The sequence below is a fragment of the Sebastes fasciatus genome, chromosome 15, assembly GCF_043250625.1.
Source record: "Sebastes fasciatus isolate fSebFas1 chromosome 15, fSebFas1.pri, whole genome shotgun sequence".
Lineage (NCBI taxonomy): Eukaryota > Metazoa > Chordata > Actinopteri > Perciformes > Sebastidae > Sebastes > Sebastes fasciatus.
In genome coordinates this window covers 22,620,220-22,634,848 of record NC_133809.1, presented here as the reverse complement: position 1 = coordinate 22,634,848, position 14,629 = coordinate 22,620,220, and the positions used below count along the sequence as shown (strand labels likewise).

Sequence of the window (14,629 nt, the reverse complement as noted above, 5' to 3'; positions counted from 1 at the left end):
TACCGTTTGATATCTGAATGTTATATCAGCCCTGTCACAAATTCTAAAATTATTCAAATTACAAAGCTCTCCTCTGATTACAGCACCCTGATCTGTCAACTGTTTTTACCTTCCGAGGAGACGGTTGATGTAAAGCTGTTATATCAAGCTCAGGATGTGTGTGTGTCCTAATTCTGTGATAGAGCAACCTGGCAATACTTATTATAAAAGAGAGCTGCACTGCATAAATACAGTGATGCTGACTTATTTGCCTCCAAGCTCAGCGTGTTTGAAGTGTCAGTCATTAGACTCTGTGAAAATCCTGATTTCATAGGAAACAATTTTGCTGATATGTTGAATAATTGTGCTGTTTAACAACTTGCTTCAAGACGAAGAAACACTAATACGTAAATGCAGAATATTACAGTCTGCGATGATGCAAAAACTTTATGACAGGCCATTGAGTGTAAAAGGGATGTTATCCAAACGTCAGGTGAGGAAAGGTCATCTGAGACAATACTGTCATGTTGGCAACATCAAGAGAACGTTTAACTTAAAAACAAATACATCGGCCGCAAAGCATCTAAAGGGGGACTTGTGCTCATCGATGTATAGCCTAAAGCTTTTGACTTCTGGTATCAAAAACCGAGGGGCGTGACAAAGCGGCGGCATTTGTCCACCTGAACGGGCTGCACATCCTGCGCGCTGTTATTGGCTGGGTGGTTACACCCCTACATGGGGCTCAAAGGCTGTTTGCAGACGCCCAGCAGCGTCCCGAGCAAAGCAAAATAAGAAGAAAAGAAAAAATACAGGCAGAGGGCTGCAGGATCTCTGCAGAAACAGACACCGACACACACTTCTAGTGGGGCATAAGTGATGATTGAGAGGGATTATTTTTGTATCAGTCTATACATTGTTTTATAGGAAATTGTTGTATATTATATCTTTAAAACCAATGTGATGTCTGATGTGGGTAGCATTTTTTTAATTTTTTACTCCAAATCCAAATTTCACCTAAGGCAGGGGTCAGCAACCTGCAGCTGGAGTCACATGCGGCTCTTTAGCCCCTCTCCAGTGGCTCCCTGTGGATTTTTAAAAATGGAAATCAATAACTTTTTTTTGTTTACATTTCCATTTTTATTTATCATTGTTGTAGGTCTATGGTATGACGGTACTATGGAGTATTAGGGCCCCATTGGGGAAAAAATAAATAAATCTGAGATTTCGAGAATAAATTCATAATATTGTGAGAAAAAAAGTTGTAATATTATGAAAATAAAGTCATAAGTTTAAGAGAAAAAGGTAATAATATTATGAGAATAAATTCATAATATTATAAAGTAGTAATTTTACTTTTTCTTCTTTTATTCTCATAAAGTTATGACTTTATTCTCGTAATATTACGACTTTTATCTCGTAAAGTTGTGACTTTATTCTCGTAATATTGTGACTTTTTATCTCATAAAGTTATGACTTTATTCTCATAATATTACAACTTTATTCTTGTAAAGTTATGACTTTATTCTCGTAATATTGAGACTTTATGCTGGTAATATTACGACTTTTTTTTCTCAATGTGGCCTTAATACTCCGTAGTACATTTGCTCTTTGGCCCTCCCTGCATTAGACTTATATACTATATACTTAGACTATAAACTTTGTTACCTTCATCACAATGCTCAAATGTTTTGCGGCTCCAGACAGTTTTATTTTATTCATTTTTTTGCCTAAAATGGCTCTTTTGATGGTAAAGGTTGCTGACCCCTGACCTAAGGCACTAAAAGGGCCAGAGTTTCTGCCAATAGATCCCCCTAAATGTTACACACTGCTCCTTTAAATAATTGCAAATTTCTCTACCGTGTTTCGGTCATAATACAGAATAGTCAATCATAATCCACTTCACACTAAAAGTTTAATATGTTACCCCTTGACTCCTTCAGACGAAGTGACGATGGAAGAAGTGGGCCAGTCCACCCAGCTGAGGGCGGGGGAGCTCATCATCATCGTGGTGGTTCTTATCATGTGGGCAGGTGAGGCCCAAAACTGTTTCAGACAGTTTTTCTGACGTGATCTTACTCAAAATAACAGAAAACACAAAAGCAGGGGCCATTCATTTGTGTTTGGCTGATCATGAATAAACTCTCCCGCCTCTCCTCCCAGGTGTGATCGCTCTCTTCTGTCGCCAGTACGACATAATCAAAGACAACGAGCCCAACAACAACAAGGACAAAGCCAAAAACTCCTCCGAGTGCAGCACTCCTGAACATCCGACGGGGGGGCTGTTGCGCAGTAAGGTATAACCAACCCACCCCCTCCTCCCCCCCCGCCCCACTGGGTGCCTCCCCCCCACAGCGGCGTCGGGCAGGTGAATGGTCCCGGCCACTTCTAGACTTTTTATTCCACTGACACTTCATGCACAATCAATCATAGTGTCATCTGAACCTTCAGGCTTTAAACGCTGCTTCAACATTATGTGCATGACTTCAGATAACAAACCACACACAAGTCATCGCTTCAAATAAGTTCTTTTTTTGGTCAATGCACAGAGCCCCATACCATATCCATTTCCTGCCTCCAAACCAGCGCAGAAAATAAGTCGAAACAAATCTTTATCCCTTCGCGCTCTCTTGCTGTAAACATCAATAAAGCATCCTGAGTACAGAGGCATCCTCATGCTCATTGAAGAAGCTTTTTGTATGATTCCTGTGAGCCCTGCAGCCTTCTCATACCTGTCATCTTCCTCTCTCCTCCCACAGTTCCCCAAGAACAACAACAACAACAATAGGATGCCATCTGTCAACATCATCGAGGTGTGACTGCCAGGACGTCTTCTCTTTATCCAAAAGTCTTTGTGTTCTCACAAACAAGCGGGGCCCCTTTTTAAGCCCATCTGCTTGTCAGGATGAGGCCGGGACTCTGGGCCCCTTGGCGCCACTTACTCTCCTTTGGCACGGGGCCCGCCGCTGAAGCTGCGTGACTACCGGGGAGGTCAGGCCACGGACCTGGCCCGGAGCTGGTCTGAGTGCAGCGGAGTGACTGTGGCGAGAGTTCAGAGGCTGCACCGTGCTCAATAACTACTGTAACCATGGGGGCGGCAGAGATTAGGGCCAAATGGCTCCGGCGGTGGAGAGACTGCAGATAAACCAACCCCAGGGACCAACGCCGATGAATGGAGCCAGAGACCTTTTCATTCTCTCTCTCTCTCTCTGTGTCACCTCTTTCTCTTCACCGTATTTCAGTGCATTATCAACAACCAACCGTAGACATTTCCCATTACTGGGTGGCTCTGAGATGCGTCCACTTTGTCGAAATCGTCGCTCGTACTTTTAATCCTCTTCATAATATTCTGTTTTCTAAGGTAAACACTGTAGATCATTCAAGCATACTATTGTAGTTTTACTTTTAACAAGGTGCCACCTGAGCAGTCCTGTTGTTATGGTATCTTTTTTTCTTTTAGATCCCCCCCCACTCCTGTGGGAAATGTTTTCATTCTGGCGAGCTCATTTTTCCCCCCTCAGGGAATTCAGACTCCACCTGGCTAATTTCTAAGATGTGCTGCGATGACGCCAGAGCAGCTTTAGAGGGATCACTCGGGCTCACCACCGGAGCCGAATCACCCAGTCTTGTCAGAAAAGACATATTGAAAGGCATCTGAACACATGTATACAGTATTATAAGTGCGTAACAGGCCGGGTGTGGTGTCACCTTGGTCACATTTGCTTTCATCCTTTCTTTCTTTTATTATAGATTCCTGAAATGTTACATTCCACGTACCAGGATGAGCCCTTTAGTATTCCCTCGTGTCTTTCTCTTTGCGGGTGATGAATTTCAAAGCATAATGGGAGTGCATTCATCTAATTAATGGATTTTAAAAAGGGGCTGGACTCTATGGATGTCTATGGAGAAGTGTCCTCTGTAGAGACACTGAAGAGATCCCTTAAATCAGCAATAACAGCCTTCGGTGACGCACGGAAGCAAGGACTCGAACTCTGTAGCCCGTTCGTCCAAAACTCGACCTCCCAGCATGCAACGTTCAGACAGAATGAACAAACTGCACATCGAATTACGAGGGAATCAACCCTGAGGTGATCCTTCTCCTGAACTTTCAGAGAAAAGTCTTTCAGCGCTGTTGTAAAAACTTCTGACGGAGAGCATGGAAAACATTTTATGGGCCCAACATCCAACCCAGAGACTTCCTTATGACATCCTGAACAGATGTCACCAAGACAGAAGGGCTTCTATCGAGACTTTTTTTTCCACAAATCAAAGTCAATATTTGCGTTGAAACTCCACGTTGTGGAGACTAAGAATAGGGGATCAACTGTTGCCATACGGTACTGTGCACTGTATACCATAAAGGAACTGGTTGTAAGAAAGCAAATGGTGTATTTGAGGGCTGATTCAGTAGTACTGCCTTAAAAATAATTGTATCTTATGATTTATCTAATGAGACGGAAGGCCCTGTATGTTACATTTGTGTCATATTCATTAAGCTTTCACATAATATTTAAATGTGTGTGCAAAGTAAACATTACCGATGGCATGTAGACCGAGCGGTTTGAAAATCTGGAAGAAATGGTTGGCATTGAACGTGTAAATACATTTTATATTTCATTCTTGTTTGGTGGCGTCAGCTTAGAGAGCCTCTAATGAAATATGACTAATGTGGAAAATGTATATGTAAAAGGGTACTGCTACTGGTGAAAATGTAGGTGATTTCTTTGGCTAATACACTGCTGTTAAAAGTCTTTTTCATAGCACTCCTCTACTGTTATGCATTTCTATCACATTATGCCATTGCACTGTTTATGTGCAATAAGAAAAGACTCTTTTTGCAGCCGATTAGACTGTTGTCAGGCTATTAAATAGGCGTTATCAGTCGCTATAAGCCTCATAGGTGTGGGTCAATAGGGGCCTACTACACCCAGTAGTAGGTTTCATCATCTATTCACATAGTAGATCACTGAAACAAGGTCTAAAAGTTGCTGTAGTATAGACTCAGTTGCTGTAGTATAGACAGTGTGAAACAAGACCGGAGTTCACATCTTGTGTGAAACCAACAATGTGTAATTGTGTTTATAGTTATTTTAACCCCAAAAAGTTGTTTTTTTTGCCTAAACCTAAAGAAGTTGAGAAGAAGTTGTAGTTTTGTTGCCTAAACCTGAAGAGGTTGTAGTTTTATTGCTAAACTTAACTTTTTTTTTGCCTAAACATAAAGAAGTTGTAGTTTTATTGCCTAAACTTATTTTTTGTTTTGCCTAAACCTGAAGAAGTTGTAGTTTTATTGCCTAAACTTAACTTTTTTTTTGCCTAAACCTAAAGAAGTTGTGGTTTTATTGCCTAAACTTAACTTTTTTTTTGCCTAAACCTAAAGAAGTTGAGAAGAAGTTGTAGTTTTATTGCCTAAACTTAACTTTTTTTTTGCCTAAACCTAAAGAAGTTGAGAAGAAGTTGTAGTTTTGTTGCCTAAACCTGAAGAAGTTGTAGTTTTGTTTGTGGTCAAAACGTGACGTTTCATTCAGTTTTACATGTTAGAACGTATTCCTTTTAAGTTTCACTTTCACTTTTACAATGTAGTAGGCACAGTTGGCCCCAAATGACCCACGTCTATGGTGCTTATAGCAACTGATAACGCCTATTTAATGGCCTCAGTCGAATCGGGTGCTTTTTGATGATGAAAAGCGCTGGATACTTTAAATAATCATCCAAACATAATGGTTGAGAGCCTTTCAGCGGCTGGAAATCTGTATCGACAGACAGAATGATGACCGCATCAGTTACTGTTGTTCTGCATGGACTCCATCCTCCATCCTTATTGTAAACTCAGACAAATACATGTGTGCACCACACAAACACAACAGGTCACAACTCCCATAGCTTTGACTGTAGTGGAGGAGAGAGATGCAGAAAAGGTGGTTTAAGAGAGAGCAATGAAGGTTACGGTTGAGCGGAGTTGGCAGAATGATGACTAATGCAACGGCAGGCTTCTATCGCTCCCCACCTCCCTTTTCTTCCACTTCCACTCTTAATAAGAGTGGAAAAGCTGAAGATTGCGCTCCTCCAATGAGCACTGATTCATGTCACATGCAGGATTTAAAGCGAAGTGGGGAAAAGGGAGAAAGAATGTGACTAATTAACACAAACGCTTAGCTGTTGCCAGGACAAACTTCCTCGAAACGTTTTTCTGCTGCATTACCCAGTGATCAGCACTTCACAGAAAACTTCTGCGGCTGAAGGTTGAATCCATTTTTTCCCCGGGAACACTGCACCGGTAGCCCAATCGATAGGCATCCATCCACACAGTAACGGATAATGATGATTGTCTCCCTGGATGGTTTCTTTGAACTAAGGCCATGTCTTAAGTGTGCCAACAATATATTTCTAAATATGTAGTATTTGTATTTGTATTATATGTATTACCTGTAGGCATTTCTTTTAACTTTACTTTCCCCCTCTTCTGTTGCTTAAATGAGTAAAACTTCAGCTAGCAACATAAGAGGTTTATTTTTAAAGCTGTCACAGAGGTTCAGCAAGGAAGAAGTTTTTCATATCTGAATTGAGGGTCTATTAAGGACAGAGGGTGTCTTATGCTGTACAGATTGGAAAGCCCCCTAGGGCAAATTTGTGATGTTAAATAAAATTGACTTGACAACTGAATAAAAACTGAAAACTAAAAATGCAATACACCACCAAGTCCACATTATGGTACACTACATGTTGCCTCTATAAATATTGTATTCCTTATTTAAATGCAGGGCTCTTGTATACATCCACTTTATGGCAGGTCCAATTTACTGTTAAAGAATACTTTGACATTTTGGGAAACATGTTTATTTACTTTCTTGCGGGGAGCATCTTCTCATCCAACTTTTGGCACGAAAGCAAATAACGCGTGTTTCCCAAAATGTCAAACTATTCCTTTAGGGGTTGCAGCTCCTACATACAAGTAATGTGTTTGATCGAGCTCTGATGATAATCCAGCAGCCTCAATTTGATGGTAAACAGCTGTGGAATATAATTCAATTTTACATAGACTGGTTGTGTCTAGAAGGCAACCCGCAAATTGCGTAATCTGATCTGAGATCTGCAAACACTCTTGTGAGACTCGCTGCCCAACGACCTATACTAACCTTAACTATTCAAGGTCAATGCCTAACCTTAACCATTCGAGGTCAATGCCTAACCTTAACTATCTCATAGTTTCCCCAATTTGCTGGTTCCCTTCGAGGTCAATGCCTAACCTTAACCATTCGAGGTCAATGCCTAACCTTAACCATTCTAGGTCAATGCCTAACCTTAACCATTCAGGGTCAATGCCCAACCTTAACCATTCGAGGTCAATGCCTAACCTTAACCATTCGAGGTCAATGCCTAACCATAACCATTAGAGGCCATTGCCTAACCTTAACCATTAGAGGTCAATGCCTAACCTTAACCATTCAAGATCAATGCCTAACCTTAACCATTAGAGGCCATTGCCTAACCTTAACCATTAGAGGTCAATGCCTAACCTTAACCATTAGAGGTCAATGCCTAACCTTAACCATTCAAGATCAATGCCTAACCTTAACCATCTCGCGCGCGTTTCCCCAATTTGCTGGTTCCCTTCTAGACGCTACCACATAGACATGTGACAATGTTAAACATCTACACAGAGGTCTTACATGTTGGGTAAATTAGTGGAAGACATCTGGGTATCTAATTAGAGTCCACACATTTCATACCTGGTCATACATGGACCTAACTGTTCTTACTACTAAAGAATCAAACTGGATTCAAGTTATTTAAAGCTGTAAGGACATCAGCCACTATTTTAGTTTCTGGTTAGAACATGTAGAGAATACACCGGTCAGCCACGGATGAAAAATCTTTTTCCTCAATCCCATTCGACTAATGGTGAAGACTGTAAGAACTCAACATTCCACTTGAGCCCTGTGGTGGCAAACCACTCTTAGCACACCGAGGACCTCCCTTCAGTGTGACGTGTCCTCATGCTTCTGTATGTATGATACAATGCCTGAAAAACCACGTATGTTTGGTAGCAGTAATGGACTACTTTGCGACAAAACAGGGCAGTAAAGAGACACTGGAATTTTCAAAACATCTTACACAATGTGTATTTTGTATTAGACTACAAACATGGCCGGAAACTGAACACATCATTGTGATATTACAGAGAAGTTGGGACTATTTCATTATGGGTTCTTGAAATATAGGAATGAGATCCGCAAAGAAGCATGGTTTCGAAAAATTAACTGCTTTATTAGCGCTATCATATTTATATTAATTGTATGAAGTGTACAGGAGTCATTGCTTAATGAGGGCTAGCATGGTTTAACTATTATGCACAAGGTTACACGGCTTCAATTATGAAGAATATGGTGTATTGCTTACTCGTGTATGCTTCAATAAAATGAAAAAAATATCTTAATATTTTCCACAAAAGTCTGGGTTTCATCTTAATTGTGACCGCCGGCATTATGTGGTGACATTCAAAACTAAAACATAAACCTTTCTGAACAAAAAAAAGTCAGGGTGGTGAAATATTTTTTTAAAGGCAACCAAAGAAGACCGACTTATTCTTTAGTGAATAATACATGTGAACCTCAGGCTTCAACTGTCAGTGTTCTCTATCAAAAACAGCACAGACCTACAATTGGCCATCTTGCTGTTACTGGGGAGGAATGGAGTTTTGCCTGAGAAAGACATTAATCCTCGTGAAAAATTGACCAAACACCGTGGTTTCAGGCGACTGCATTTACTGTCGAGTCAGCAGCTCGTGTGAGAAAACGTGCTTGAATTTCTAATGACTTTGAAATCAATTACACTTAAACAGCAAAACACAACAAATCACTTGGATCTTACTCAAGTCCCACATTAGATTACGTGCATCTATGCATCAATACAAGTGCAATCGTTGGGCTTGACTGCTTGGCTGAGCAGCTGTAATGAGGCAGTGGGATTTTGTTAGTGATGGCAAGATGAAGCTTCATGAAGCACTGAAGCTCTCCAGCAAATTGGTTCGCAAAAGGGTCCACACGAAACCACCAATTGGTCAAATAGTGTAAAACAGGCAGATCTATAACAGTGGTTTAACCGGGCACAGAGCAGTGAATGTGCTTGTGTAACTAAAATGATAGATGGGAGACATTTTTCGTTTTTATTCAGGAATACTAATTTCTCAACTGTATTTCGGCTTCGGGCGTCTTCAATGACGTCATTGGTCTAAAACGATACAAGCCTTGATACACGCTTCACAGAAAACTTCCTGGATTACTCGACACACGCTCCGAAGCCTCGGCACAGCACGTAACATCACTAGATTTTGTAGCCGACATGCATGACTTCTCTGTCTTTTGTCTTTCGGCGGCGCACTCTTGTTTTGACAAAACCCAACGCAGCTGCAGAAAAACTGTGAGGCATGTCAGATAAACACAAACAGCTACTTCACTGCTTAGACTGTGCTCCTGACTCTGGAGGGGCAAAAAACATTGTTGGAAGGTGTAGAGAGAGTAAGTGATGTTACTTGCTGTGCCGAAGCTTCGGAGCGTTTGTCGAGTAATCCAGGAAGTTTTGCGCGATGCGCGTATCGAGGTTTGTATTGTGCCCATTAATAGCGTCCTGGCTAATCTGGATAGCCCACAGACCTCTGGACACTTTTAACTACTTTTATTATACCTTTTGGAATACAATAGTTTTCAATGAAACTGTTCACAACAAGGCCTGTGACTTATAACAATCCAGAAACCCCGCCTTTGAGCTCCTCAAAAGTAATTTTGTGAGCACCACAAAAAAAAAAAAATCCTTTGGGAGGGGTCATGACTGAGCTGCAGAACCTAATGGAGGTACCTTTTGAGGTGTCAGCAGAAGTCTCAGCGGTTGACATTTCCAAACATGACCACGAGGGGTTACATGGTAAAATGTTTTTAGTTATTTGTGTAAACTGACCTTTTTAAAATTGTAGAACAGCAGTGATCACAGCGTATTCTCAGCTGCTCGGTGGTCTCATTAAACCCTGTAACATTTGTTAGTGAGTGAAGAACTCAGCCCCCACAGTCAGAGCAGGGCTTAACGGTTAATAATCGGTTAACGAGGGTCGGTTATCGGTTAAGAACATTTTTCAAAATTAGCATCCCTAGTGCGGGTGCATGGATAATACATCCTATATACCACTTTATTGCTGACTGCACATATGTACATATTACATTTATTTATTTATTTATTTATTGTACATACTACATTTATTTATTTATTGACAGACTGTACACACTATGTTCACCCTTTCACTCTGTATCTTTTATATCTCTATTATTGTCTTTAGAATTTTTGTATACCTTTACCTCTCCTGTGATTCACTCTGTTTGCTGATGTTGCTGCTTTGACACCTGAATTTCCCTCCGGGGATTAATAAAGGTCCATCTTATCTTATCTTATAAAGCAAAAGAGTATTTTGATATTAAATCTGACATGTAAGCACTGTTGTTTTCCTTTCCTTTAGGCTATAAAAGGCCATGGTGGAGGCTAAATACACCAGAGCAAAGGAGAAGGCCAAAGCTAAAGTGCAAAAGGTGGCTGCAGTAAGCCTTACTTCTGACATGTGGACATCCATCAACATGGATGCATACCTGGCAGTTACCTGCCATATTGTAGACGACAACACCAGTCTGAATTCTGTATTATCAGGAGTACTGAAATTCCCTCAGGCACACACTGCTGAAACTGTAGCTTGTGTGAAAGCCTCCCTCATGGAGGAATGGGGGAATAACCAGTAAGGTTACATGTCTGGTTACTGATGGTGCAGCTAATATGATTGCCTTTGGCAGGGAACTGAGGCTCCGTCACACTATCTGCATAGCGCACACTACGGTATGTTCTTTGATTTTAATAAAATTTTTGATAATACTAATAAATGGTGGAGCTCAGAGAGTCAGTGGGGGCGGCTTTAGCCGGACTACAAACTGACATCCCCTCACTGACCTCTGATGAATACAGCACTGTTGGTGGGTGCCTTTCTCTGCTGTCATCCTCTAATGATGCCACCGTGGAGCTCTCAGCAGAAGAAAAGGTTTCCAGCTCAAAGGTAGTGCAGGACCATGACACACCCAAGGTCCGTGGACACATACTTTGGACTACAAGCCTTTTTTGACGGAGTTTCATAACCCCTCATCTGAACTGGAATCCTCCGATTTTCTTTTTTGGACACAATTGTTTTTCCGATTTCAATTTTTCAATTTTTAAAAAGGATTTGAAAACTTTCTCCGGTGATGCAGGACTGTGCAGGAAGACATCACAAACACGGCAGCTGCAGTGGCTAAGGAAATGGGAGACCATCTGATAAGGCAGCTGAGAGAGAGGCTACACACCTTGCCGTCAATGAGTATCATGTCACTGGCAACACTACTGGACCCTAGGTTCAAAGCCATAGGATTTTTCAGTTCAACAAGCACTGAAGCCACAAAAAGGCAAACATCAGAGTGTGCAGCCATAATTAGGTCTGCTCAAACCCCTGAGTCCCCATCGGATCAGCCATCAACGTCACAGGATGCTCAACCTGTAACCCAAGGTAGTTTTTATTTTTGGTTTTGAGGCTAATTTTGATGATTACTACACTCACTAACATAGTGTAAGTGTACTTCTCAGGTAACAAACTGCGGCGTCATCTGGACAACAGTGTAATGCAAGCAAGGAGAACCCAGAATGTCACAGCAGACGCTACCGTGGAGGTCCAGCGCTTCCTGTCCGAACTAAATATCGGAAGATTGGAGGACCCTCTTTAGTACTGGGAGAGACAGAAATTAATCTACCCACATTTATACAAACTTGCCGTTAGGTTTCTGTGCACCCCGGCCTCATCTGTGCCTTGTGAAAGGGTGTTTTCTAAGGCAGGAGAAGTTGTCTCAAATAAAGAAATCGCCTCAGCCCAAACACAGTTGAGAAGCTATTGTCCTCTGCCTGGTTAAACCAATGCCACTTTCCAGAAGTGACACAGAACACTAACATTACCCCTCCTGCGATTATTATATTACACTACAATACAATTATTGACCAAAGGATTGACACATAAGATACATTACTCACAAAACAATTCCATTTTATTATAAATCTAGAAAATAGACACTATATTGATATCCTTCTTAGTCAGTCCCGTAATCCTCTGTCGTTTTTAATCAGTCTTTCATTGAGAGTCTTTGTTTTTCTTTTAACTTCTGGTTTCACAGCCTCTCAGTTAAAGACAGAAACAGTCTTAACAGTATTGTTAAAATCTGTTCTAAAACTATTGGTGTGAAATAGAGATTTGAATTCCTTTGTAACCAGCAGATCTTACGTAAGGCTGAATGTATTTTAGCATCTTCTGGTCATGAGCTTTCATGTGAATTTTTCTCTGTTGCCGTCAGGACGTCGTTATGGTTTACCGGTTTGTAAAACGAACCGCTATTCTAAATCGTTTATCCCCTCTGCAATCAGATTATTGAATGCTCCTTAGATTTTGTTTTTCTTACGGACTTTTATCCCTTATTAGACTGATCCTACTCTGTTTATTTATTAGTTAGTCTTATTTACATCAGTAATCGTTTTAGGTCGTGTATTATATTTTTAGCTTACATGTTGTTTTTGTGTGTCACTGTGTTTTATCTATGTTTTTATGTACAAGCTGCTCCGAACCGATTGCCCCTACAGGGATTAATAATGTTGTCTGAATTGAAATGATAAATGGATTCCATGGTAATAGATTTTTTCATTGTTTATAGTCATTCCAAACAGCCTTTACTAACGCAAAATACAGTATATCACAGATCACATGGTTATGCCTGTGATCTGGCACCAGGTGGCTTCGTGTGCACATGAAGCCTCGAGAATTTGCTGGAAAGCTTCAATGCTTCATGAAGCTTCAGCTCGCCATCACTAGCAGAGAGGTGCTGCTGTGGCTGCTCTGCTGCACACGTGCCCTACAGTCTGCACAGCATGTTGTCACGAGGCCTTCACTGACACCCACACACCTCTACCTTCTGCATGACTGGCCAGGGACAGGCTGCTCCACTATCTGCACAGACAGGAGTACTTTAACAGCCTGCATTATTCAACAAATGGGACGTATGCTGATAAGTTGCATGTATTTGGGCTCCTTGGGGTCACTTCTGTCAGCCTGTACCTGCGCACAGCACTCAAATGCTGCTCAGTCGACTCAGAATAAAGCGGACAAAGACGCAGCGTTATTCGCCAAACGTTAATAGGGGATGGCAGCTGTAGCGTTGAACAGGCTAGGCTTTAATATGAGTGCATTATAAGCAGCACTGACTCATCACACACAGACCTGCTCTGACTCTGGGGGCTGAGTTCTCCACTCAGCGCCTGTGGCACTTACGAAATTTACAGGGTTTAATGAGACCACAGAGCAGCTGAGAGTACGCTGTGGTCACTGCTGTTCTACAATTTAAAAGGTCAGTTTACACAAATAACTAAAAACATTTTACCACGTAAACCCCTCGTGGTCATGTTTAGGTCATTGGTCAGGTTTTGAAATGTCAACCACTGAGACTTCTGCTGACACCTCAAAAGGGAGGTACAAAGGAATTTTGTTTTTTGTGGTGCTCACGAAACTACTTTTGAAGAGCTCAAAGGTGGGGTTTTCTGTATTGTTATAAGTCACAGGCCTTGTTGTGAACAGTTTCATTGAAAACTATTGTATTCCAAAAGGTATAATAAAAGTAGTTAAGTGTCCAGAGGTCTGTGGGCTATCCAGATTAGCCAGGACGCTATTAATGGGCACATATCCTCCATCACAATTTTAGGTATGGTTGAAATTTGTTTAAGATGTGGGTGAACTGACCTTAACAATCACTTCTTGCCAACACTTTGCAACGTGTGGGGCACAAAACTTGAAAAGTTTCTGCCTGCCCAGTGTCCCCATACAGTATATTACATCATAAATGTTATAATTAAATAATATATCCTCCATCACAATTTGGGGTATGGTTTAGGGATGCCAATTTTGAAAAATTATGAACCATTAACCGACAAGAATTGTGCCTCGCATGCAGCGGTGCGCCAGCTGCATGCGTATGTGTATGAGTACAACAGACAACGGAGTCCCCAGTTCACCCGTACGGGAGCATATGCTGCGTTCACTGTCTCCAGTTCACCGTCCGGGTGAGTTAACTTGGCAGATGGATAACTTAGATGCTGCATGTTGTGTCGCGGACATGCAGCCACTTTCCCAGTAAAAGTCTCCACCGCACATTTAGTTTAGCAGGTTGTCCGCTGTGTGTCTGCCAAGGGTAACGATACTCTGTCTGCCCGGATTAACGATAGCACGACAAACAGTGTGTGTTTATGCTACGTTAGCAGCTGTAGCTCTGCTGGTAGCTTCGTGCTCTCCTTAGTCACACACATACGGTCTGTCAGCGCAGCGAAACGAAACTTCAACGAGTTGCCGACAGACCTTGTGTGTGCGTTTTGTCGGTGGCATTATAGCTGTGAGCGTAGCTGTAGCAGACAGTTTGTGTACATTCTATTTGTCGGTGAATAAATGCGTTGAGGCTACAACTCCTCCGCTCAAGCGAGCTCAAGACCCAAGCCAACTTCCTGTACTCTAACTCCAGCTCTGACTGTCTTAAGGTGGACCAGCTTTTAACACTGAAAGAGACGAGTT

The 14,629-nt window shown here is 41.6% G+C and overlaps 1 protein-coding gene across 3 annotated transcripts in view; it reads left to right on the top strand.

Moving 5' to 3' along the window:
• Window positions 1-3,420, top strand: part of fndc5a (fibronectin type III domain containing 5a) — a 37,549-nt gene extending 34,129 nt beyond the window's left edge. Inside the window, exons 4-6 of one of the 3 annotated variants that reach the window (XR_012597331.1) lie at window positions 1,920-2,009; window positions 2,140-2,344; window positions 2,736-3,420. Coding sequence is in view for 2 of the 3 variants with exons in the window: in XM_074661137.1 (XP_074517238.1) it covers window positions 1,920-2,009; window positions 2,140-2,273; window positions 2,736-2,795 (284 nt within the window). In the remaining variant the exon portion in view is untranslated. The remainder of the gene's footprint in view (window positions 1-1,919; window positions 2,010-2,139; window positions 2,345-2,735) is intronic. The other 2 variants (XM_074661137.1, XM_074661138.1) reach the window with 2 other exon arrangements.
• The last annotated feature ends 11,209 nt before the right edge of the window (window positions 3,421-14,629 follow it).